Source organism: Colossoma macropomum, unplaced genomic scaffold (genome assembly GCF_904425465.1).
Source record: "Colossoma macropomum unplaced genomic scaffold, Colossoma_macropomum, whole genome shotgun sequence".
Lineage (NCBI taxonomy): Eukaryota > Metazoa > Chordata > Actinopteri > Characiformes > Serrasalmidae > Colossoma > Colossoma macropomum.
The window spans coordinates 22,483,062-22,510,909 of NW_023494788.1; the positions used below are offsets into that span (position 1 = coordinate 22,483,062).

At 39.8% G+C, this 27,848-nt stretch overlaps 1 protein-coding gene across 1 annotated transcript in view; it reads right to left on the bottom strand.

The window, feature by feature from the left end:
- Positions 1-27,848, bottom strand: part of aff2 (AF4/FMR2 family, member 2) — a 307,511-nt gene that overhangs the window by 13,363 nt on the left and 266,300 nt on the right. The window contains exons 10-17 of the mRNA XM_036568862.1: positions 20,146-20,308; positions 15,422-16,474; positions 14,781-14,896; positions 7,222-7,462; positions 5,727-5,866; positions 3,949-4,012; positions 1,215-1,351; positions 578-649 (exon numbers count right to left, since the gene is read on the bottom strand). Coding sequence (XP_036424755.1) covers positions 578-649; positions 1,215-1,351; positions 3,949-4,012; positions 5,727-5,866; positions 7,222-7,462; positions 14,781-14,896; positions 15,422-16,474; positions 20,146-20,308 — 1,986 coding nt within the window. The remainder of the gene's footprint in view (positions 1-577; positions 650-1,214; positions 1,352-3,948; positions 4,013-5,726; positions 5,867-7,221; positions 7,463-14,780; positions 14,897-15,421; positions 16,475-20,145; positions 20,309-27,848) is intronic.

A 27,848-nucleotide genomic window follows, 5' to 3' on the forward strand; every position in this document is an offset into this window, starting at 1 on the left:
TTTTGTGTAAAAGAGATCTTATCAAACTTATCAAGCGTCAGTTGTTTAAAGGAAAGGGGTGATATGTGGAACTATAGAGGGGAGTGTGGCTGCGTTCAGCCTTTAGCTAAGATTACCTGGGTATGATGTGTTTTTACTACTACCAAAGGACTAATATCACATCCATTGGTAAGTAACTGACATTTTTTCTTGGTTTTATGATAAAATCTTTTGTTTTGAACAGTAATAAACAAACATGTTCTTCCTAAAATTGAACCCACAAGAGTTTTCTAGAGTCTAAAGGGTTAAAATACTACAAAATAAGATACTACAAAATAAAACCAATGCTACATAAATAAACCAATACTAACATAATGAATGAATACTCAAGCATGTCTTGGGTGGCTGATCACATTTGGGTTAAGCGGAAAATAGCGTTAATTTGATTTTTCATGCAACTATCGCTCCAAAGTAGTGAACTGTAAACTGATTTTGACGTCTGTATGTAAAATAAAGAACTTCTACAGATCATTTTCATATGAGATATAACAGATACTGGCTGTGATCTACAAAGATCCATGTGGAAATTCCAACTCACCACAACACCGCTAATTTCTTCTCTGCTAGCGTGGCTGAATGGCTTGTGAAGTTCTTTAATCTCATCGCATACCTTAAATGACAAAGAACAAAACAAGCAAATGAGTCAGGAAAGCAATGAGGTATCACAGTGAGGTTCTTATAGTTTATTTTTTATGGAGCATCGCTGCTTGCAATGCTAATGTTAATGATCACACAACTACAGAATTAAGAAAATCTCATCAGTACATTTCCATTTCAGCATAAATGAAATCCTTTAGGTTTAATGGTCTAATGCGACCCCATTTTATGGTCCCTTATACGAGCGACTGCTGTGTGTGCGTGCGAGTTTGCACAAGCAGACGCGGCTTTCTCCCAGCTCCAGTTTCAATCAGCGCTGGTCGAATCTCCGAGCGCGCTGATGAGCTTCGAGGTCCATCTATTTTCATTCCCCGTGACATTAATAAAACAAGGGCTGCTAATTGCGTGACTTGTAATGTGGAGTTGCCCAGCGGTGGTCCTAATGACAATCATCTTTTTTTATTTTAATCATGGCAGGTAGGGTGGCCGTCCCTGAGGGAGGGAGCGAGCGAGGGAGAGAGAGAGAGAGGCTCAGAGAAGAGAAGGCTCAGAGATGAGAAGTGTTTGCTCTCACTGACCTAATGAGCTCCACGGTTTCCGAGTACATGGTATACGGTGACTTGGCCTCTAACGGGTCTCTCTCCATGGCGTTGCCGCACTCGATGAAGGAAAGCGCGCCGTCTGCGTAATTTACGGCTTTACCAAACTTCTCCATCTGTGGGGGAAGCAGAGAGTGGCATAAGAGACTGACAGAGAACACTATTGCCTTTTAGAAGTCTCAGTTTTTGTGGGTAATAACCAAAAGCATCTTCTAATTGTATATTAATTATTTTACATTTATTAATTCATAATAATTCATAATTAATTCCACTTTTTGGCTCAGGGAAACAAGCAGAGAAACAAAAAAATAAAAGCATAGAATGTGGCCTGTGCAAAAGTTATGGCACATTTTATATTTTATGTTTTTAACATGCTAAACTCTGTAAATAAACAGAAATTTTGCAAAAAAAATTGCAGAAAAAGCCATGTTTATGTTCTGTGTTCCCTGTGGAGGATGTTTAGAGGAACTTATTCACTTAGAAAATCAACAAAACTTGACCAGTGGTGTTTAAAATTTTGTGTACGACTGTATATATTTATTGTCAAAAGGACAGAAATTACAAGGTTTAGTCCAGATGTTTAATGGTGAAAGTTCAGTCTTGCTCTGTGTAAAAAAACAACTATGCCTTACATTTTTGCTGGAGATGGACTGATACCACTTTTTCCCTTCCGATACCGATACTAACTCTATCTAACCTAACTCGCATATAAGTCCTGATATTTATACAGTTACATTTTTAAAACATTTCATTTTGGTGAAATGCATCACAAATAAAACAAACTCAGCTTGGCTAGATGGCATTTACTTGTCGGATTATATTTATTAGAAGCTTAAGAAAACTTATTTTTGTTTATTTACTGTATCCATTTAGTATTTACTATTGTATAATTAGTATTAGGAAGCATGTAACTTAAGCAAATGTAAAATATCTTTATTGTGCAGAACAGTTAAAAACAGAACTAAACAGTGAACAGATAAACCGATACAGTATCGGTGCAGCACTAATTTTTGCCTTGTGTTTGATGGAATAAACGTCAGAAATGTAGAATCTGTCAATACAGAATGTAAGTCAAATGTACATATTTATGCAACTTAAGGTAATTGATTACACTGCTTTTCATTAACTTGAAACTACAGTTCACCCAACTCAAACTTCTTAGCCTAGTCGAAAATTCTCCGAACACTCTGCATCTTAGGTGAACAACATTACTCAATTTTACTCAGTTACTTCACTATCTGGGACTCTTTTTAAGCAGACAGTCCTACCAGGGATTAAGATCAGACACAAGATCAGTTTCAAAGCTTTTCATAGCTTTGACTAAACAGCTCTTGGAATAGCAGAATAACAGAAAGCATCAGTAGGCTACTGTTTGCAGTAGCCATAACATTCAGCTTCTACTTGTTTTGGAGGTCCCTCAGTTTAACTATGCAATATTTGTTTTCTTTAATAATATTGCTTAAACATATTTTGATGGAAATGTCAGAGGTGCACATGAACTGTTCTCACAGCAGGGGGTTCTCAACCTTCCACTCTCACCCTTCATTGCTCACTAGCAGCTCAACACAGAGAGCCAACAGTGTCTTAGTTAATCTTATGGGGAAATGTTTTATTTGATTTTATTATATAAAAATATCTGCGTTCATTTCGGACAAAATGTCCTCTAGGGGGCCTACAGAAAGATTCTACGCAAATCCAGAGTAATGTCTTCGTAAAACTGCTCGGCTGATTTTAAACCCAGTTTTAGACAATGTACATATTAATGAACCGAGCATGAAAAGCTCCTGATAACTTTTGAACAACTGTTTTTGTTTTATAAAACTGTGTATGGATCAGCTGCTTATTCTGGTCCTTTTACAACCCTGATTTGTTGACAAGAGTTCACAGGGAAGCATGAAGTCTTCTCATGAATCAGATACTAATCAATAGTGCTAAACATTGCTCCGCTAAGGAGCCTAACACAAATCCTTATTATATGCCTCGTGCACAGGAAACTGTAAAACAGATTTACTGTCCACTTGTCTTCACAGGCACTTCTTGAACAGGTTCCATCTATTTCCAAATAAAGCCTTTAATAAGAGCCAGGCGGCAGCCCCAGATTCATTACATACCGGCGATTATGCTCCTGCATCAATTCCCTTCACTCTGTATTCATGACAAGGCTTTTACATCACTGGGCCGATTTATGGTGGAGTGGATGTAACTTTCTATAAAGGACAATGCCTCAAGAGATAATTGCCTGGATCCAATTATTAGGGCAGTAGAAGTCTGTTTAGTAAATCATGAGCAAAAGGCCCTTCTTTAAAGTACTTAGGAGGAGTGAGAATGCTCTTTTGGAGCTTATTCATGAGCAAAGGCCTTTGCTCAAAAACCCTCTTTACACTGTTAAAGGCTCTCCTCAATAGCACAGATGAGCTATAGCTGCTTGTAATTAAAACCTGCGAAGTGCCAGAAATAGTTCAGTCCAATCCAATGGAAGCTGAGTAAAAATATTAACACCTGCTCTTATCATCAGTTCTCATATTAACTTTGAATTAACTTTGACACATGTGTCGGTGACATCACTTGAAGGCATCATGCTAATTAACGAAACAGAAATGCAATTAAAGGTATTCTTTTATGAGATGTGTTTGAAGTCTTTTTAATTCATGAAAACATTCCACTTTGAAGTATTAACTTGGTGTATTAGAACTTATTGCAAGGTCAGGCTTACCAGCGCATCAGCTTTGTGCTTCAGTTTCTTGGCTTCCTGCATATAGTAGTCTGCATTGTGAACACTGTGGAGCAAGATCATTTGAGCAGGATTACCAAAAGAGCTTATGCATTAGACACAACCTCTTCATACATTTCATCATGTGCATCAAATCCTCTGAAGACTTCAACATTTTACAGCAGCTAGCGTACACTATATGTCCAAAAGTATCCAGACACTACTTCTAATTAGCTTCTACAAACTCCAAAGAAGAGCACTGCCAATAGAACGGGATGCTGTGGTGCAGCTGCACATAAGTAATAAGTTATCCTTTATTAATCCCACAACAGGGAAATTCACCTCCGCATTTAACCCATCTGTGGGGTAGAACACCCACATACACATTAGTGAGCCCACACACACACTAGGGGGCAGTGAGCACACTTGCCCGGAGTGGTGGGCAGCCCTCGAGGAGCGTTTGGGAGTTAGGTGCCTTGCTCAAGGGCACTTCGGTCCTGTTGACTCAGTGGATCAAACCGGCAACTTTCCGGGCACAAGGCTGGTTCCCTAACCTCTACCCTACAACTGCCTAAGGTCATGAGGTCACCATGTCCACTGGCTAAGCACTGGCTAGTCTCGCGGGGCCAGACATGATCATGTCACAATGCCTGGTGATAACCTGTTAAACTAACAAGAGCGTGCCCCCTCTAAAACCCACCCCCAAATTCCTCTCGTCCATACTCTTTTAAAATCTAGAATACAACTACAACACAAGCCAAACAAGCTAGCTAATAATCTCTATCCTTGGCTGACAGAAGTGTTTTCATCTCACAAGAGGGAACGTTTATTCTACTGCATGTAATGCAATGTTCTCCACACATGTGACACAGATCTACATACTCATCTGGAGTTTTTGGAGGGACTTTTCAGCCACAGCCTAACAAAAGGCCTGTTGTTCATTAGACAGTGTTGATGACCCCATCAACTCACCATCGAGGTGTATAAAGCCTTAGGCTGGGGAGAAGTGAATCTGTGTTCAGAGATGGACCACCGTCCAGTAATTTTAGGATGAGTTGAAGCGGCATTTGTGTCGGACGTTGAAGGAGCAGGTGTCTACAAATTTTTGGACATATAGTGTATTATTTGCTGATTAATAGGGAAAACTAATTTGATTAATTTTAAAATTATTACAATTTTCAGTTTCATAATGGAATTTTGGCTCATAACTAATAATTTGACATCCAATCCATCTAACCGATGCATGTAGTCACTTGTGGTGGGAATTCTTGTAAACTAACACACATAGCATAATGGATAACAGCACCATCACACACATGGTAAAACAGGGTCCAAATCCACATCTAGGCACCACTGCTTTACCAACAGCAGAATAACAGAATAAGTCCTTGGGCTAGACTCCCAATATTACATTCACTTACCATTGTGAATGCCTTTGTGATAAGAGTGTGTACTAAACAATTATAATAAATGCAAAAAAGGTCAAATTATCAGTTATGGTTATCAGTATCAGCAACAATGAGATGTTAATTACCAGTTACTGTATCCAGAGTTTTATAAAACACAGTTCTGAACTGTACATATTTCATGTTTCAGTGGATGTATTGTTTTTGTTCATGGCATTTGTTGTTTTAGTATCAACAAACTGGCCTACCATTTGCAGGACTGCCTGCCCAAGGCTGTACTGGGCTGTTCATCATATAATTCCATTGTATGCAGTTTTTACTCTCATGCCAACTAAAACACAATGTGTTAACACGTGTTTAATGTGCAGTACATACGTGTTGTTGAATGTGAGCTTGGGTCTCCTCGGCTCCACGTTCTCCATTGACAGAGCCGAGGGGTTCGGCCACACGTCAGATTCTGACTGACCGTTGCCGTGGAAACCACTGGAGGCCTTCGCATGGCTGTCTTCCTCCTGCTATATGAAGAGTCCATTAAAATGCTAATCAGCATTTAGCAGCTCAAATAATATAGAAAGGAATCATGTCGGCTGTTTCGCTTTGTTTCTGGGACAGCTTTGAGAGTTTCAGCTCAGACGACTGGGCACATGGCATCCATTTTCTTGTCTTCAAGGCTATTTTGAAATCCCTCCAAAAGGGTAATTAGTTTTGTAAAAACACAGGAAATGTGGTCGAAGCCTCCAGCAAGGAAGAAATAATCTATGGCAAGAGTGGATGATTCAAACTCTGCTGTGCAGTGATTCCTACAAGACCGTGTCTCCACTAACTCTTTAGTTTTTAATAAAGTTTCAAAGGAAAAAGTAGGTAGACTTTTAAATACATGACTTTATATTTTTAAAGTCTAAACATTCCACTAAATAATATTTAGTGAGTGATCATAACTATTATAACTATTGTTATATCACCGTTGTTGGAAGAAAACCTTGTGTCTCCAAATTGGTAACTTTACAGGAGAAGGAAAAAACCTACTTTACTTTTAATGTAAGTCAATGGAACCAGACTTTCTTCCAAGCCATTTTGGGTCGTTTCTTTTGGTCCATTCTTCATGAAATTTACATACTATGTAAAGAGCAACAGGTATTTTCAAATTATGTCAAAAACTGAAAAATGACAAAAGAGGAGATATGAGGTTTTCGGTAACACTTTACTGTAGGGCGCTGTTCATTAGGCTACGTGGCACCTACATAAGGTTGTCATGACAACTGACATATTCCTACATAACTGTTCATAAATGCTTATTACAACAGGCATCATCTGTCATAAAGGCTACTTTAGCTGATTTTGATCAAAATTGGCCAATGTAACCTTTATAGCAAATGACGCGTTTTGGAATAAACGTTTATAAAAACTTATATAGGGCTATGTAAGTTATCATGACAAGCTTATGTAGGTGTCATGTAGCCTTATGAACAGCACCCTACAGTAAAGTGTTACCAGGTTTTCTTCCGACAGCAGCGATATGCTAATTCAGACATGTGGCAAGACAGGCAGTGCCAAATTAAAACCTAGAGAAAACCCTGGAGGTGACTTTTATACTGTAGTTTACATTATTACTTTGTTACATGGTTAGCTTAACAAAAGCGTCCTTCAGCTTTGAATATGAAAGTGTATCTTTTGGAGAAAACTCTCTGGCTTTAGCAGCACATGCTTCAGATACAAGAACAATCATAAAACAGCTCTTTTACAAAATCAATAATTACTGCTGTTGTATATTATGAGGTTACACTGGTGATTATGTGAAAAATACACATAAACATACTTGCAGTAAAGTTGTACTTAGACAACAAATGCATTGAAATAGCATTGCCCTTACACTGCTGGTCTTGGAGTGAGACTTGCTCTCTCCTTTGCGGTGCTTGTGTGACGAGGATGACGATGATGAAGAGGAGGAAGGGGGCAGGGAGTGGGTGGAGGGTAACGTGGTGGGGACGGCTGTGCTGCTCTCCATGCTGAGAGAACTGCTCTCGCTGCTTCTCCGCTGGCGGCCCACCGGTTCATCCGACAACGGCGACAGTAACGGCGGCAACAGCTTCCTCGGCTGCTTCTTCGACGAGCTTGGCAGAAACAACACACGCAGAGATGTTAGTGGCATCTGAAAATTTAATTACTGATACCAATATGTATTTTAAAGGTTCTTAAGTAAACACAATCATTCAGAGTGGTTTGATGTAAAACGCTCTGCTGTAGAGAAATGAAAAGACTCCGATTGTCTTTACAGTGGTGGTGACAGGAACCAGGGTTCACAATGTCTTTATTTTGGTCCTGTTGTGCCTTACAACCCCTCTCTGCCAAAAATGCCTTTAAAAAATTACATTTTAGGCCAGAGCTTCTCTCAAAACAAACATAAAACAATGTCAGGCAGCAGGCAAAGTATTTGTGTGAGGGGATGTCTGTTTCCTATCACCACCACTGTGAACAATTCTGACTCTAAGTTTCTCTAAAAGGATGAATTTCACATCAAACCATTCTGAATGATTTTGTTTACATCTTAACGATTGAATTATATGGGAATTTTGAAAAATCAGCATAATTTCCCTTCCAGGACCTTACAAATCTGGTAAACAATAATCTTGGCTGATGTATGAGCTGTGAATTGTCACATATTACTATCTGTTCTCAAGTTGTCAAGTTCCTTAACCTAAAGTAAAGAGCAGAAACAGCAGAAAGTCTTAAATAATACAAATATTGCAGCGCCAGCAGTGCGGCTTCCCGACAGTGTGCAGTTTTGCTGGTTTCTATTAAATATCTTTTTTAGAACTGTTTTTTTGTGTTGTGACATGTCGTGCTAGTTAGGTTTGCATGCATTTTACTTGTTTATGTTATTTCTTTTAACCATAATGGTATTTTTTTCCAAGTTCAGCCTGCATTGCTGTAATAAAAGTAAGCAGTTGGTGTCTGCAAATTCAGTCTTTGTTAGGAGTGGTAGAAGAACATGAGCCACTAAAATCCTCAGAAACAAGCAATTTCTCTCACATTAGACAAGTGTGTTCATTATAATATGAACCAGGCAACTTTAAAGCAATACTGGCGCTTTAACAGGGGGATTATAACCAATACCACTAAATATGTGAAACCTTAAAATTGTGACATCAACAGAGAAGAGAAAGATGTGGGAAGCATAGCGCTTCAAACGAATACTCTTTTATTGAACATAGCAGCAGGGGAGAGCTGCCGCTCAGTGCTGCAGAATGGCTGTGACACAGAGTAGGTCGCCTCCAGCCACATACATCCAGTCCATGGGGACCAATCAGCTCACCCAACCAGCCCCACAGCCCAGCACAGAACATCACAAACAACACATATACACACCATTTAAGCCACAACAACTATTTGCAGTGTTTAAGTCTCTCTCATCGCTGCCATTGAAGTAACTGTGGAACGTGGCCGTGCAGGCCATGCCTCCCATGAGTCCACAGCTGATTGGGCCAGACATTACAACATCAATATTATTGATATTACTGTTCCAAAGTTCAGAATCACTTGTCATGTGAATAACTGCTGCCATTTCATTCAATGGCCTATAGAGTTAAGATTGAAACACTATAAGTTAGAGACAAAAAGGTGTTTTAAGATGTTATATATATATATATATATATATATATATATATATATATATATATATATATATATATATATATATATAAGATGTTATAAATATAAACTTCTTTGGGAACCTCAATGAGTTAAATGCTAAATAATAAACTGTAATTATCTATTCACATTAATTCTGTAAGTTCAAGGTTTGATCCCCACTTCAGAAATATGAGGAATTCCTATTTCTGAAGTCTTATATGTTTTATAATAACTTCATTCAGAGTTTTAAAAGATTTCACACACTCACATAGAATCATCTACAGCTCTGTTCCTTATTTTGGACGCGTAAAAAAGACATCATTTTTACAGCTTCTTACAAACTAGTTGAAATCTAATTAGCTGTACAGTAGTAGACTCATTTTTTCACTTTATGCTTCTTTAACAATTTTTTTTATTGTTGAAATAAGTGATTCCAAACTTTTGAATGGTAGTGTATACCAACATTCTCGATGCTGATTACACTGTTAAAAATGGGAAAGATCGAAAAGATATAGTGACTGATTTCATGGCGTTTCCTGAGTTGACTCAACTTGACGACACAAGAGTTCACGTAACTCAAACGTCTTAGCTGACTCAAAAACTTTCTTCCCCACTAGTCAGGACTCTTTCCATCACACAATCCTGCTAGACACGTTTCCTCTTAGGTATGCACTTACAAATGGCTTTGCTAGGACTCACAACCTCCTGTTGGAGTGACGGCTTAGTCCACTGCACCACTCAGAAACACATAAAGCAGCTCAGATTTTGTGTCCACAAATGTTTAATACACTGGAGAAAATATTTATTGTTTTAACTTTAAAGCAAGGCTTCGGTTCATGTGGCGCAACTGTCTAATGATTCATCTCAACATCAGGAGATCATGAGTTTGAATCCCAGCAATACCATATCTGTCCATATCTGGAAGCCCAAGAGGACAATGTGCCAGATGGGACTGTGTGATAGAAGGAGCGCCAGCTAGTGGGGAAACTGAGTAAAAAAACACAAATTCAGTTTTGTTTATCTAACTGAGATGCAGACCTAGAAACAGTAGCTGGAAGAATTTTTTACCTAAATAAGAAGTTTGAGTTGGGTGACCTCTGGTGTCCTCATTTTTTAAAGTACAGTAGCATTTTACTTGAACTCTGCTCCATAACATTGACATAACCATTCCATAACCATGTTATGGCAGATGCCATATGCTGCTATAACACATCATGACAGATTTTCGTTCATTAATACAAGTGTCATGTTACCATTACCACTGATTGTCATAACAGATGTCATAATATTTGATGTTGACATCTTATGTCACATGCTAATTTTTGCTAAGCGTACTCCAGTTAGCAGTCATGACGTTAAACATTATTACCTCTGTCATGACAATTAACTGTAATGGTAACATGACACTGTTATATTACTGAACATCAGTTCAGTCTTGGACAGAAAATTCTGGGGAATTTTTAATTCAGAACAAATGTGAGGCCTTATTAAAGCTCCGGCCTCCAGTGACCACATGTGATCAGATTTTGGGACTAGATGAATGGTAGCACGCCATTTTCTAAATCAGTCTCTTGTTGCATTTGTTCTCAGACAACAGTGTCTGGCGAGTCCTTGTTAGTGTCCCTATATTACTGAAATCTGTCATGACAGCATATCTGGTTACAGGACATCAGTTGAAGTCAATTTTATGTAGCAGTGTTCGATTAAAGCTTTACCACCCGTTTCATCGACTGACCGATATATCGGATGGGCCCAAATCCAAACACTTTGCTCAGCCTAAAACCCCTCGCAATGAGCTCGAAGTCCTCAGGCTCTGCTTAAGTGCCGGCCAATTTGAGCGCTCGATCGTATCCATCTGATCAAAGAGCACTTGGATAGGCAGACAAAGAACAGAGGCGAGGAGCGCACGGGTGCAGCCAAAGTGCTGGAACGCTATTGAAATGTCAAACAGCAGTGAAGAGTCCGGGAGTGGACTACATTAAGAGTGTTTGGGAGATGTGAAGGGAAAGATGTAAAGTCAATCTTAGGTTAATGTCTCTGCCTGAGGTTGTGTACTGAAGTGAGCGAGAGAAAGGTTAAGTGACTGAACAGGCCCTCGTAGCTGATTATGGGATTTACGGATACTCGCTCTTATCGAGGTGCGCCACTCATTTAGCAAGCAGCGAGGTTGCATTTGGGCTATAAAAGAGACACGCTAAATACTGATTACAACACTCCGGAGGAGCAGACTGGCCCAGCATCATCTCAACTCCACTGCCAAAAATAGCTGCTCTGCTATCACACAAGTATATTTCAAAATGAAGAGAGCCCAAAGGTGGCAGCTTCAGTAGCTTGCGCTCGGTACAGGAATGCCTAAGGGCCTAGGCTATGTCTCAGCACTTAACTAAACCCTAATTAGAAAGAAAAGCCTCTCCAAGTTTTAAATGAGCAACTGCTGAGATGTGATGTCATTTTCAACACAGCCCTCCGGCCATAATTTGGCTAAAAATAGACCAGGTGTCATTTAGTGCTGTCTTGCTTTTTTCCCCATTGCACTACTTTGTTAATATTTTTATTTCACAAAAAGAAAAATATTCAGAAACATAGCTGACCCATCAGGCAATGCAACAGAGCTTTAGCTGCAGTAGTTTAGAATGTTTTGTTAACATGTCTAGTCATAGGGAGACTGCAGGAAGAATGAACTATGTTAAGCTCTTGAATACATAAATACTGCTGGTCCATTGATTGATGGAGCTGTTGAGTAGGTCTGGCATGAGCCCCTTATGATTCAACTGGAAATCTCTAAGGCCACGTTTACATCTGGCATTAACATGCCCTTCTTGGGTGATCCGATCATAAGTGGACAGCGCTAAGTGATAGTGAGAATGGGGTAAAACGTGTCTCGGAGATGCACTGTGATCCAGTCACTCAAACCACCTTTGGAGGTGGTCAGGGATACACATGAGCACATAGGGTCTCTATGCATCCATGACAGTGTCGAAAGACCACCTTAAACCGTTTCATCATCACAGAAGGGAAGAAAGAAGTTGCTTAGGCCCAAACCCATTTCTTATTTTTACCCCTACCCCTTGTTTTCGAGTGTCACCTTGCCCCTAGGAACTGAGTTATAAGGGGCTAGTGGTTGAAATCTTCCCAACAAAATGGGACCCTCAAATAAAAAAGAACATTACTTCATTAATAGGTTACTAGCGCTGCTCTGTAGGCGACCCGTCCAGTCTGCAGTGATAGCAGAGGAGGTTAAAGTTCAGCAACCTCACTGCTGGGCTTTAGTTACATTTAGGGCATCATATGCCTTCAATAGGAGGGGGGTGCGACAATTATTTATTATTGCCCACCGCTAATTCTTTGTTTATATGAAGCTGAAGTCAGATATTCGCCAGCTTCTTGTTCGAATTTGTTCGGCGTCAGAACTGCTGGACCATTTAATGTGGAACGGGGTATTTAGCTACCTAGCTACCGAGACATTAGCATACTACATATAAGTGATTTTTTATGCTTGTAATGAAGAAAAGGACCATAGTACATAAAAGCAATATTAAACTAAGATAAAACAATGGTTATAATAACTTTTTAACATTTCTCTCATAACACTGTTTGGAGTGACCTTACATTAACAAGGACTCCCTGGACACTGCTGTCTGACTAATGCAACAAGAGACCGACTTAGAAAATGGTGTGCTACTGTTCATCTAGTCCCAAAATCTGATCACATGTGGCCACTGGAGACTGGAGCTTTAATCAGCCCAGCCATTTTGGTCAGAATTGAATACAGCACCAGAATTTTCTGTCCAAAACGGACCCAACCCGAACCACAAATCATCGCATTTTGAGTCCAAACCTGACCTGAACCTGAACCACATCCTTAAGTTTTGAGTACAGTAAAATTATAGCCGAATTTGACCCGACTGGCCCATCATCACCTGAAGTAAAATCAGACAGGATAGTGCCAGACAATAATAGCAGGAATAGACTATAATAGCAGGAATTAGATTACAGGCAAATGAAATACAAAAATGTAAAATAATATACCATAATAAAAGTTGCCAAATTTAAAAAACCGTTGTCCAAATTTAAGTGTAACTTGACCCAAACCCGACACATACTCAGAAAATTATGTCCTAAACTTGAAACGAAGCTCTACTGGAGATGCATTTGAGACATTCCATTCATGCATGCGTTGAAATCCCAGGTGTAAAAAGCCATACATCTCGCTGTTTACCAGGGTCTTACATTCCCTACTAGTTCCCTGACTACAGAGATCAGCTACTTTCTTTTCCTGTCCAAGCAAATCAAATAAAAAATCTAAACACTCTCAGAAAAACTGTACCTTTCAGGGCACAAATGCTGTCACTGTGGTGGTACATCCTGAGTACCTTACATTAGGGGACATAATTGAACCACATTCAATTGCAGTATTTTTTTTAGTTGCATTGAATGCACATTATGTTCACTCCATGCATTTTATCTTGTTTTCCTACTTAAAAAAGATATGAAAAAAAAATGCACTTTAAATGTACCTCCAGAGGCACAATCTGGTCCTTAAAGTCCAATTGTGCACCTTAAATGATTTTTAAAGGTACACTACTTTCACTTCCCTTTAAAACTCATTTAAGGTACACAATTGGACCTCAAGGACTAGGTTGAACCCCTGAGAGTACATTTATCTTGTTTGTATCTTGGGGGACTAAAATACATCCAGACAGTACCTTTTTTTAACAATGCAGAAGAGCTGAGACAGAGCCCTTAACATTGAGTATTACTTCTTTTCTATTTTCATGGACAAATGTTCTCAAACTGACCAAACAAGACTTCCTTTTACAGACCAGAAAAGCGCTGAAGTTCATACCAAAGCAAACTTATCTCCAAGTGCTAAATAAAGACGTGAAGTTTTAAGAAAACAGTCATGAACTGCAGCACACTTTGGCATGTTTTATGCAGGAATGTCAAGAGATCCATCGGTTTACAGCAACAATAAAAGGCATCTTTGCTTTTCTAATCTGATTAAAAGGGGCGATGCAGAGTGTGTGCACTGATGCTGTCTGAGCTGAACTGATTTAAAACCCAGCGGGGCAGGTGATATCATTAAACAGCCCCCGAGGTGCTCAACGCTTCCAGTAACAAGCATTAGCGCAGGCTAATATTTTAGCTGCAGCTGCCGTGATCACATTGTCAAGATCTGCTGCCATTAGTCATGTCGCAGTGCAGTGGACACCCAGACGGACAGAATGGCCCCGCGACCTCTGTCATGAGCGTGTCTTTGGCAGGCGCTCGACCGCTCTGGCACTAATTGAATATCTAAAATTAGCCGTTGCTGGCGCACTAGTGTAAGTTTAATGCAAAGGGACAAAGACCTGCAGCTAAAGCTGGGTGCAGAGTTTGACCTGCTGCTTCTGCTGGGCCCTCTATATCCCAGGATGCTCTTTAAGGACACAACACGGGGTGAGGAACTTCACTGAGCTAGCACATGTTAGCTTAGACTGCCGCAGTGCATGTGGGTTAAACAATTTGGGGGACAAATGCTAAAAGAAGATGTAATGCCAAAAGTTTTCTTCACAGAGCTTGTGATGTACTGAAAGTGGTAAACATATTGAGCTCATGTTTAAAAAACTCTTTCCAGATCTCATTCCAGTTCCACTTTGTTTGTTAAGGATGAACAAAAGTATTTCCAAGCACAAGAAACAGAGTAAAAAAAAAATCAAAGCAAACAGTCACTTAGCAGGTCAGGCCTTTCATGTAGGAGAAATCAATAGTGTGCAATAATGTAAGCAAAATGTGGCAAGGGGGGCTAAAAATACTCACTCTTTTGTGCAGGAGACCTTGTGGTTGTGGATAGGAGAGATACAGGGAGGGAGCAGCAGGGCCTCTTTCTCCAGTCTTAACTTCTTGCTCCCACTCAACACTTCACAATGCTCTGACTGCAGGTACAAAAGACAGTTTTTCATCTATTTCTGCTGTCGTTCACACACTGAATGCAGTCTATATGACCTATTTCATGGTCATATATCATCTTACATACTGAACCAGAACACTTAAACATTGAGCACAGGGGTGGAGTACAAATGAAAAGGTCAGACCGCATGAACCCTGGAGTATACTTGGGTTAAGAGCGTTCCTTAGGGCTATAACTGTATAACGGTGTCCAGCACTTGTATCTCTACAAAGTAATGGAAGGCTATCAACTTGAGAGGAAGAGGCTTTATAGAGGATGTCCTGCTGCTCTAAGTCATTGCTTATCAGCAAAACCAAGGTTTTACATTTTATGGCTATGGTCAACACACAGCTCAGGATTAGGGCTATTTCATCTTGCGAAACCTTTAAGGCAAATTAAAAAGTAAGGGCTATAAAGTTGTATAAACTTATTATACTACAAAAGCTAAGAGCTAAATGTAATGTAATAATCTTCACAGTAAGAGTACAGAGAGAAGAAAGTGCCCACTTGCCTTGTGTTTCCTCTTCGATTTGCTGGTGGGTTTCTCAGGAGGGATGGAGGCGGGCGACTGTTGTCGCCTGTGCTTGATGCTGGGCTCCCGGCACTCGGCTTTGGTAGGTGGTGGCTCAGGCGGCTCCTGTCCGGGGATCCGTGACAGGAGGCTGAGCTCGATCTTGACCCACAGGGACTTGATGTCCTCAAAGTCCCTCAGTGGCGAGAGAAGCTCGTTCTGTACAATGGGGATGGGTGAGAACAGGGGCTCCTCCAGCAAGTCTGTGGCACCTGGGTCTGGTATGGAGGTGCTGCTGGTGCTTGCGAGACTGCTGACGCTCAGGATATTGCTGTTGCAGTCCTTGGATTTGAGGCTCAGGCTGCTAGGGCCTGGGCAGGGGAGCACCTTTGAAAGTTCCTCAGGGTCAGAGTGGCACTCTGATGAGGAGGACTCCGTTTCGATAAATTCCTTCGACTTAGGGATGATCTTGCTAGGCCCTCTGTGCTTCTTCTTGTCTGGAACTGTGACCGTAGTGGTGGGAGCGGGAGCAGCAGTGCTTGCTGCAGTGGTTCGGGGTTCCTTTCTGGGGGCAGTTTTGCCCCCGGGGGCTTTGCCTCTTGGCTTGGCGGGTTCTAAAGGCGGAGGTTCTTTCTCTTTTGGCGTAGTGCCGGAGTTGCCAGGCCTGGGCCAGTTGTGCTCCTCGCTGCTGGAGGATCGTTCCACTTTCTTGGGCTGCTTCTTGCCTGTGCTTCTCCTAGAAGGGCCAAGGTCCACTGTAACAGGGGCCTTCACTTTGGCGCCCTTACCATCCGGAGCCTTCTGGCCCGTCTTAGGCTTGGCCTTTTCTCGGACGGGACTGAGCAAGCCCCGGTCCTTGGGCTCTGCTTGTGCCAAAGTCGCGCTGGGCTTGCTCTTACTGCAACTCTGGTTCTCTGAAGCTTGGCTATCCTCAGGTTGAGAGCTGCTGAGTCCATGGTTCTCTGGCTGCGTGCTGGGAAGGGCTTTATTGTGGGGGGTTACTTTGTTCAGCCACTTATCCAACTGCCACTTGTTCGTTGATGGAGGTTCAGGCTATGGAAAGAAACACAAAAAAGTGGCCCAATCTCTTTTGATTATAGCTATAAATGCCACACCATGATTCACTGGTTTTAAACTTGCTACTGCATCACAAATTTGTCCACACACTAACCGAAAAGGTATCTATCATCACTTGGCACATGTCCTCACTTCACACGTTTCATTTGGCAGGCTCCCCAGGTAATATAACATCCTTTGAAAGCTCAGCATATGGACGCACACAGTATTGAATGAAAATGTATCATTTCCTGAAAAAATATGTAACCCAAACTTCCAATTGTCCATATCCACATGTGGATCTCTGGTGTTGACTTGTTAGAAGAGTGATGATAAAATCATATGACTTTCACAGACCAATGAGTTGGTCTGAAGATAAAGAGGCTATTAAAAGAGGAAGTAATAAAACCACCGAATGGCGGAGAAGCTCGACGGTGCGTTGTCCTGACGGTGCTCTCAACTCTGACTGTGAAGGAAGATGTTTTCATCAGCCATATTATCTCACATCGTTTGTTTTGTACCATTATGCCCTGAGACATTTATAAATCTTTCATATGAAACCATAAAGGCTGTCTTGAATGATCTCCTAAATGACAGCAAATCATTTGGAAAAGGAAGGCACGGAAATGAGCAACCGTCCAAATTAACCATTAAAACCACAGAGGTTGAAAGATGTTGAACACACTCTCTATCTGATCTGGGCCTACCATCCCAGAAAAAAGGGGCTAATCTTCCACACTATTTCACTTTTAAAAGCCGCACTTTCCATCTCATCTATCAGAAGTAGATTTATGCCAATACAAACTGCAAAACTGGAAGTGAAGAGTACAAGCAGAGATGATGAATTAACAATTGTGCATGTCCAAATTATACGGGCCTCCTGGAGCTTTCCTGCTAAAATGTCAGGGTTGTGCACTACAGCCTTGAAAAGAAAACGAAACATCTCTTCACCGTGCAGAGCATTTGTCAGCAGATATAGATTCCCATTGGCTATCCCTGGTGGAGTGCAAACAGCCATACACACTGAAGGGGCGCTGAGAATGAGGGTGTTTACTTTTGGTGAATGCACTCAGGGAGCCGAGGGCAGGCCACTGTGGGGAAACTTTAAAGCTGCCAATTAAGCTTTTAGGAGAGCTTTTCAGACATCCGGCCTTTCTCCCATGCTGGGAAAACTGTAGATTCTGCTTTCAGTCTTTTCCATTTGCTTGAAGACAAACTCTTCACCTTCATTGCACTGCATAAAATTTCTGCTGCACTTCTTGGTCAAAAAAATATTTAAAAACACTTATTCTAAATTACTGACTAACACCCAATTAAATGTGTCACAAAAGTGCCTTGAAACCAAGCAATGCTTCCGAATAAATGAGATGCGTTTAGTGAGAATATCACTAGAGGACCACAGTTGTATCATAACACTATATTTGAAGGCTGCCTTCAAAAGGATTTCATGACACATGAGACACATAAGCAGTGAATAATGTATTGTAAAAACAATACTTGTGTATTTATGAACAGCTTATGTCAACAGTAGCAAAATGACAAGTAGTTGTTTGCAATAACTGACATAAGAAGCTTTAAACCAAGTGACATACACTGGTTCCATTTAGAACACAGTTATAAAGTCTTATTATTATAAATTACAATTAATTTGGCAGATGTCTCGCAGATGTCTAGTTAAGAACACCATTAAGAAGCTTCAGGGAAAGTTTTCTGGTATACTCCAGTCCTAAAAAGTACAAAACATCTGTAGTTGAGTGAAAATAAAAATATTCCTGGTAAAGGATTATTTGAGTAAAAATAGAAGCCCTGCACTCTCTCTGGAGTGATGCTTCATAACAGGGTCATATCTGGTACAAATAAATAAATGGAACATAAATGGAATAAATCTAAACTTTAGTTTGAAAGCCTCATATCAATACAATGTCATTTACCTAAAAGCATCCTATGTCATCTGGCATAACCTGTTTATATATTCTCAAGTATTGCTTAATGATACATTTTTCAGCACTTCATATACAATATTTGGGGGCAATGCCATACAAATAACAGTCATGTGATTACTTTTTCCTGTAAAGAAGAAGTGTTACACATTTTAACCCCTGTAATCGCATCACAGTTACTGACAGAGGACTTCTGCTACTTGCATTAGACATATCGCTGCTGTCGGAAGAAAACCTCCATTTTTGTCGTTTTTTTTAGTTTTTGACTTAACTTGAAAATCCCTGTTGGCCTTTATATTGTGTGTAAATTTCATGAAGAATGGACCAAAAGAAACGGCGCAAAATGACTTGGAAAATAGTCTGGTTCCATTGACTTACATTAAAAATAAAGTAGTTTTTTTCCTTTTCCTGTAACCATTTACAGGAAAAGATATAAGGTTTTCTACAGACAACAGCGTTATGTACATAAGAGAACAATCTAAATTATATGCAATACATTTAATACATAAATTTCCTCTAAATAGATTATTTCTGTCTGTATGTAATTATTGTGCATGTTAGCTTCCTGCGTCAGCTGACTGTGTGACTCTGACTGTGAACATGAGCTGTGGAGAGCGAGCGTGGGAAGCACCATAAACTTGGCAAATAATCTAGGCAAGAATCTAAGCATGCTAATATAAAACTGATGAATACAAATCCTTGTGCTGAAGAAAAGAGAGCCTCAGCCTCACCTAAACAGACCCTACTCAATTCTCAGTCAGGAACAGCACTGTAAGAGTTCATTTCAAGGCAACTTTTAAAATCTCTTAAAATTACATATTACATTATTACATACTAAGGCTTATTATTCAGTAACTACAAGGCCTCCAAACTGTTTGAACTATTCTTAGGTTATATAAGTGTGTAATAAAACTTTAAATAAAATCCTGGCCGTTTAAGAGGTAAACTGTTTCTGCTGGATAGTGCCTAGCCAAGGGGTCAGCAACCCAAATGTTAAGAAGAGCCATTTTGTCCACAGCATATGGTGACCAGCAGTCTGCACACCAACCTTCAGGGTTAAAGGGTGAATTAGCAGTTCTACATTAACTCCAGAGTTTAAGACCATTTATTGTTAAACTGTGTTGAACGATCAGCAGAGCTTTATTTTACTGTAAAGCAGGATTATTTTATTTTTACCTACAAATCTAATTCTGCCTGTAGAGCTGCAACAGGGCAGTAAAAGAGCCCCATGTTGCCGACCTCTGGACTAGCCGTTCATAATTTGAATCAAGCAGAACTAGTTGTGGTCTATAAAGAGCAAAGGTAGAGACAGGATCATGTCTTTTAGATTATGCTCACTATACATGGTTATTTCTTTCTAAATAAAGTATTGAAAAGGTTTATTGGGTATAGCTGGAACAGATTTGTATGGGATTTTAGAGAGTATCATAGAAGGAATGAGTAATGATATTATTTTTTGCAAGAAGTAATAAAAAATATTCTCATTACAGTCTGAAAAAAGTAATTAATCATTTGAAATGAAGTACTTTTTTGAGTAAGTAGCTCAATACTGTCCAGTATATTCCTACACAGGTCGCCTTTGTTGTGCTGTACTCAACTTTTGTACTAGTAACTATTATCACATTAATTGTGAGTGAGTGTAAGTGATTCATTAATCACACTCTAAAGATCTGGATGCAATAAATGGAGGCCCAGTTTTTGGTGATGTCTTTTATAGGGAGTGTATACCTCTGGTGTGGCGGTACGTGACTCTCTGTTGCACTCGCTATCACTGGAGCTGCTCTCACTGTCGGAGTCTGACTCCGAGCTGCTCTCTGACTCACTGGAGCTCCCTGAAGCTCCACTGGAGTGGCCAGCTGGATCATTGCTCCGTGGTGTGGGACCCGGGAGGCTGCAGAAAACACACAGAGAAGCAGAAGATTATTCACATGATGTAACACCACGCATGCTACAGTATGGAGACGAGTATGGAGACAACATTTTACAAAGTTTAAAAGACATTTTACAAAACAATTCAGCACAAGTCATTTCGCCACCAGCCAACACAGCACAGTTGACATCCAGATCAACCATAGACGTTTTTTCACTGCTTTTCAGTCATGGACTCTTTCTATAATGGAAAGGCTTAATACTCTTAATTGGTATAAGTCCCTTACATTAAGTACATTATGTTAATCAAATCTTCATAAAATCTAAATTTAACATACATGAATGTGATAATCAGCTGGATATGGTTAGAGTTACAATAAAAGTGCCTGGAGCATCAAAACAAAACAAATAAAAAGCAGAAAAACAAATCACTGCCACATATGATATGGGGAATAGAAGCCCTGCTATGTGATGTTCGATGATGCTGTGCAGTGACCTTAACTGTGGTAGCACCCAGTTTGGGTTGGCACTTGTGTTCTTTTCATAAGACCTATGATGTGGCTTAATATATTCATTTTCAGCCAACTTAAAATTTCAACTCAACTGCCAAGTTCATCTCCTAACAACTGTGGTCAGCTTAACGGTGAACATCTGAAATAACTGTAGGGCGATTATGTAATAATTATAATAGACAATTCATTTATACTAAGTTAATAAACACATTCCTGTCCTTTATCTTCTGTAAAAGTAAAAATGTATCCTCCCTCCGGCCTGTATTGTAGTGACGTCTTCAGAAGTCTTTCAGTCATTTTAGAGTGGAATTCATGGAGATATTTGATCTGTGCATTGGACATACACTGTACACCAACACCCCTATAGCAGTGTGTTATAAAAGCCTGTAAGTAAAGAATCAATCTAACATTTTCTGAGCTCGAGGAAGCTAGCTTCAGGGCAGCTGGGGGCTTATCAAATAATATTACAGGGGCCTTGTGAGAAATATAAGTCAACTTTTGTAATACATATAGCATGTGTCAAAGTTAGCTGAAGATATTGCCGAGGTCCACTAACTAAAAAGCAAGTGAAGAGCCCCGTGATGTATGGCTGGGAAAGAGACAGAGACGTTGCCAGCTTACTTCTCCACCTACGCAGTTATTATTCCACACCGTCTCACTGTTCTCCACCACTGCTTGCCATTATTTATCACTTCATGAAAGGCCAGAGCTCTCTAATCCAATAAAGCTCGGCTTCTCGCCGCGTCCTCGGCATCCACCGTCCATGATTGCTGTTACATGGGAGTCAAACGTGCTGGAGGGAGGCAAATTAAATTCCTTCCCAAAGGTCAGATTGGGCTGCTTTATGTCGACACTTTGTTAGTGATTATGTTGCGACAGGGAAACGCGTCATCTCTCTCAGCGAAAGCTGGCTCAATATTGCTTTGGTCCCAGGGACAAAAAAAAAGAACTGCAGTCACGACAGAATGAAGACTGTGCTTCTGGTTGGATGGGAGATCGTCGCTTTGGGGTACTGAGCTATGGCCTGAGACCACAGCTAACTCCAGAGAGTTTGGCAGCATGTGGAGATGGCATCAGGCTGGTATCTCCCTGTCCACGTTCTACTCCACTGCCTTGTGGGAGAGGGGCAAGGGAGACCCGTCTCTGATCTGGCTGTAATATGTTAGGGGATTGTGTCAGCAAAAGCACTGCCAATGCTGGAGGCAGCCAAGGAAATATCTCCTGAGGATTCTCTGGCAAAGCAAAGCCACAGGGGCCAAGAATTGTTTTCATGTGTTATAAGTATTTTCAACAGGCAATAACAACAAACAGAGAGACGTTAAAAAAAGCTACACGTATCAAGTCCAGCAAAAAGTCGTTTCAGTTATTCTGCTATGCAAACACCATTCGACAACACAGTGAACATCTATTGTGCAATATAGTGCCCAAAGGATTTTCTGTTCCTTGAGGCCTGCTTATGATGTGTGTGTGGGTTTATGAACCAAAAACAGCGATACTTCATTTTTACATGACCATTTCTCAAAATCTCTCTGTACTTAGAATTAAACAGGCTGTGCCTTTAAGGCTGATATATGTAACTGTCTTCTCTTCTGATCGGCTGCCCTGTCTTGTGCCTCATTCAGAAAGCTGTCAGTGTTTAAGCACTCCTTATTCAAAGTGAATGGGTGGGGCTAAATGCTATATGCTAAATAGGCAGATGTATGTAAAATGCACTATTCTTTGTGACATCACAAAAATGATATAGGATCTATAACTTTTTTAAATGGATTATTACTGGACTTTAAAGCATGGCCAGCTACAATTTAGCATGACAATGCTTGATGCACTAATGAATTTTAAATATTAAGATTATATCCAAAGATGGGGACTTGAGTCAGCAACTTGGATACGAAGCTAAAATCTCTTGAAGTTTTAACGTGGGGAAAATAATAAATAAATAATAAATAAGGACTCGGGAAACCCAGGATCACATGTATCAAATGCACATGAATCATACAGTAGAGTTCATATGCTTTTACAAGTATTTTTATATGTTTCTGTGTGTAAATATCACTATTTTTACATGCTACCAACATTAGTGATAGTTACTTAGCTAACAAGCAAACAGATCGGCACTGCCCTCTAAAGGCCAACACAAACAGGATGCAGCAATAAATTAGGACTCCTAATGATTATATGGAAAAAAACTTCTTTTTTCCATCTGTAGCATCACATGCGAATTGAAATTTACACAAAAATAGGCAAACAATCTTTTAGATAAACAGACAAATGCTGATCGTAAGTTACCTCAGCTAGCATTACTACCTTAGCCTTTTCAGCCTGTATCTTTCAGCTCCAAAACAGCCAGTTTATGAAGAGGCAGTAACTGATGCCAGGCATGATAAGTAATGCTGACTGCTGTATTTCATTCAATTTATACAAGTAGAGAGTAAAAATGAACTTGAACCTAGCTTTTATTGACACTCCCTGCCAGCATTCCATAGCAGCACTCTGCTATGTGACCCTATGAGATTCCGCACTGCTCTCTGGTGTGCGGTAGTTTGTACTGCTTTAGCTGGAATAGCTGTTATGCTATCTAGCAAACATGCTGACCTGACAGGTTCGATACGGCTTCAAATAGCGAGGCTTTCATTCTAAAACAACTGGACTAGCCTGAAGTGAACATCTCGACTTACATCATATTCTAAGCTGTAATGTAAGTATGTCTTCTTTCAGTGAGCCCATATTTCAGCCCAGACAGATGACTTTTTTCAACATTTTTCCATGTTGCATCTGCCTTGATCTTCAGTATCCAGTGATAGCCTGACTGATGCACATGTGCAATATATTCAGGAAAATAGAAAACTTATACTGAGTCTCACTAATTACATGTTCTAAACGACTAGTGCATTCAAGCTGTGACGATGTTTAGAGCACATAACGTCCTCTGTAATTGGAAACGTGCTGTAGCAATGAAGGGTTCATGAACTGCTTCTAGGCACTGTGGCCTGAAAGCGCTGTCCATGCAAATACCACTGATCATGTGAAACACGCTGACGAAATACATGCCGTAGCAGGCGAAGGTCATTTGCGGCCCATCTTTTCTCCCTTAATGGGGCTGACCTTTGGCTGACAGCTGATGACACCTGAGGAGAATTATGGGCAGGAGAAAGAGCGAGTCAGGAACAATGCCGTCTGCCTCTCGCACCTCTTATCTGGGGATGCCATTGTTCACCTTGGCCTTGACTGCTGACCTTTGACCCACGAACAGGCTTTCCTGAACAGGCAATGACTAGCTCACCAGTCTTCCACTGACAGAATTACAAGCCTTAAAGTGGGCCAAAAAAACGACACATTACGTCCTGCTCTATTTCTTACTAAGTAAAGGCATTTAATGGAGTGATATCATTAACTTTATCACTACTACACTACTATTCAACTCCAAAAAAAGGCTTTAGGTTGAAGCTAATAATGCAAGTAATATCATTATAATTAATATGTCAATCGCTCGCATCTTCACAGGAGAAATCCACTGATTTTTCAACAATCCTTTATAATTAAATCACAGAGATGTAAGCAAAGTCATTCAGAGTGGTTTGACGCACAACATGCTATGCTAAAGAAATTATTCACAATGATGGTGATAGGAACCAGATGTCTAACTCACAGAAAGCTGTTATAGGAAACGTATAGGAAAAGGTTATGAATGGATTGTTACATTGTTTGATAACATGTTTTTTTAATATCCATTCAAAGTGGAGGGGTACATGCATGGTGTTTAAGGCAAAAAATATCCCCCCAAAAAACATGTTTTTAGCATTTGCAACATTGCACATAAAACTGGTCATTTTGGATAGTAAATAAAATGGCTATATTTGTGTCAACATCACAACACCCTGGTTCTCTACAATGCACAATTTCACATCAAACCACTATGAATAACTTTGTTTACAAGCAGAAATTTTGAAATATCGGTGGAGTTCCCCTTCAGCTGTACACTGAAATTTACTTGGTGATTAAAAATATTTTGATTGGAGAGACTGATTTAGAGTTGTAGGTTATTTGGCAACCTTATATGAACGAGAAATACTCATATACAGTGGAGTCCAAAAGTCTCCCACATTGAAAATCTAGTTTATTTATTTATTTATTTATTTTTTAAACCTGGAAATAAACAACAGAAAGTTTCAGAATTTGATATTTAAAATAAATAATGAAAAAAAATTTAAACCAGGAAAGTTATGATGAGTAAAATGAAGGAGAAATATTCAAGATCCTGCACTATTCATAGAGCACTATTCAAACGTAAGCAAATTTGTGACATTGATTATTGTCAAGGCTTTGTACAAAAATATCAGATTCTCTTCCACTGAAGGTCTCTTTTATTGAAGTATGTGTTCAGACGACTCTCGGGATGATTTGATCTACTCTTCAGAGGCTTCTGGACAAACTTGTGAGCTCGATTGAACGCTCTCATTAAAGCAAAAGCGGAGCTTATTACTAAGCAATTCTGAAATTCATGTTAACATTTCAAAGATCTCACTTTTCACTCAAATTTAAATGGTGATATAATTCGTAATGAAAAAAAAAGAAAGCAAAATAGATGCATTTTCACTAGTGGTCTCAAACTTTTGAACCCCACTGTATGTGAACACTGAAGCCAGTATGTGTATTGTATTTCACTTGTTTTATTCCTTTCTGAATGTGAAATCAACAAACTCAGACCGTCTTGTGTTCATATATAGTCTGTATCTGCGGTACAACCCGTCTCTCCTGCAGGGCTTAGATATCCTTCTGCCAAGATATCCTGCTGAAAACACACTTGATTTGCCCTCACCAACGTGGTGTGTGGAAACATTAATCAAAGGCACACACCGCAGATCGTAAAGATGTGCAGAGCATACAGTGTGACAACAAGTAAATAAAGTAACATCATTCATAATTAACACTACCCTGGTCCCCAAACTGGCTGCCACATGAACCGCTGGGAATAGCTTCTGCCGCGTGAACCAGTATTTCACTCCAGCAGGGAAGGAGGAAGGAAGCATTCCTGCCTTAAGGAGCTCCAGGCTCTGGGCTAACTCAGCCAGCACTGGCCCTGTGGGACTAACACAAGCTGGGTAAATTAAACCAACATTTTACAGCTGTATAACTACTGGGCAAAAATAACATACTCCAACACTCAGGGACTGTGCTTTTCTTAAATAAAGATTGGTTTTGAAATCTTTAATGGTGAAAAATCTAGCACACTGAATGTATGTGCAATATGCATAATTGACTTTTCCATGCTCCGCCCACAAATGCATTCTTCCCTGTCTTCGTACTGTTGCCGGAGAAGCTTTATGGAATGTTTATCACCTTAAAATCCCAGGTTTATTACATACAAAAGTTTATTATTTAGTAACCACAGGGACTTCAATGCAAACTGGTTGAGCTATTCTTAGATTACAGAAGTGTGTAATAAAACTTTGGGCCTGGCCATTGCTATTCTACAGCGCTGGACTGAGCTGTTGTAGCTAATCAACACCAGGCAGGTCGGAAATGACAACAAAAAGTTTGGCAACCTTTTAATGTTAGCTTGATTACTCACACACACAAAATCTGTATCTGATCTATCATAACAATATGAGCCTTCACATACATACAAAATGAGAGTCTGTAACACACCATTTGTAGGACCCAAATAGCATTTCACCAGCTTTGAGTATTTGTTAATATAGTATTTCTGAACTAGTATTAAAATTCTCAAAAAGCCTTAAAAATAAAAACATCTGAAGCATTTTTATTTGTCTGCTTGGCAGAACATTTACGCATCCTATTTAATCTGTCTTGCATGTGTCTAGGCCTGTGCCTGGTGATGGTTAACCAAGTGACCACAGTCACAGTCCCCCAGGGAAGGTCTGAAAACCTGTAATTCATTTATTGATTTATTTCATGCAAACTGTAGTAAAACACTAATATTCCCACATGAACTTTAAAACATATTGGGTGAACTGATATCCAATAGACTGGCGACCTGTCCAGAGTGTTTCCTGCCTGCTGGCCAATTAGTGCTGGCATAGGCTCCAGCACCCACCGCAACCCAGTAGGATAAGCAGCTTAGATAGTGTGTGTGTGTGTGTGTGTCTGTGTGTGTGTGTGTGTGTGTGTGTTTGTGTGTGTGATATCTAATATTAATACCTCATTTATTGTTCCTAACATAGATGAGTTTGTAGAAACTTAACTGTTGAGCTGCACTGGTTGAACTCAAACTCAAATTCATGTCTCAGGGTGACAAGGGCCATTTCAAATGACATCAGGCAAAATGGCTTCAGAGAAGATCAGGTTACCGTGACCACAGATAGTAAAGTTTGTGTGACATTCAAAATTCCAGTCTTTTTCACTATAGTTTTTACAGTTTCATTGTCAAATTAAAGATAACAAATTTTACACTGAACATTTTTCTTATCATTGACAATTTGTTGATTAAATTTATTGGCTAAGAAAAACGATGAAGCTTCTGAATACTTAATAGAGTAACGAATACCAGAGGAGTGAACAAACACTCATATACATATATGTATATGAGTGTTTGTTCACGCCTCTCATATTCGTTACTCTATTTAGTATTCAGAATATAGAGTATATATATGTGTGTGTGTGTGTGTGTGTGTGTGTGTGTGTGTGTGTGTGTGTATGTACATATATATAGACACAATTCTTAAATAATTCGTGCCAAAGCATAAAGAAGTAATGATGTCTGGATTACGTCAAGAGGCACTTTTTATCTTTAAGCATGGAATCTGCAAAATTATGCTGCCTTCACAGTTCACATTCCCTCCCCCTGAACATACCCCTGTCAGAGTGCACTGAGAACCTTCATGCTGTCATAACACAAACCAAACAGCTCCGAGCATTCATTAAGAACCCCAATAAATAAATAACACAACAATATTAGAACTATTTACGGCATAAATATTCAATGTTTTGTAATGAAGCAATTTTCCAGGCCGGTGCAGAACAGGAAAAGAGAGGGAGAGATATGAAAAGCACAAGGAAAAATACACACTGAGACACACAGACTTGCACATG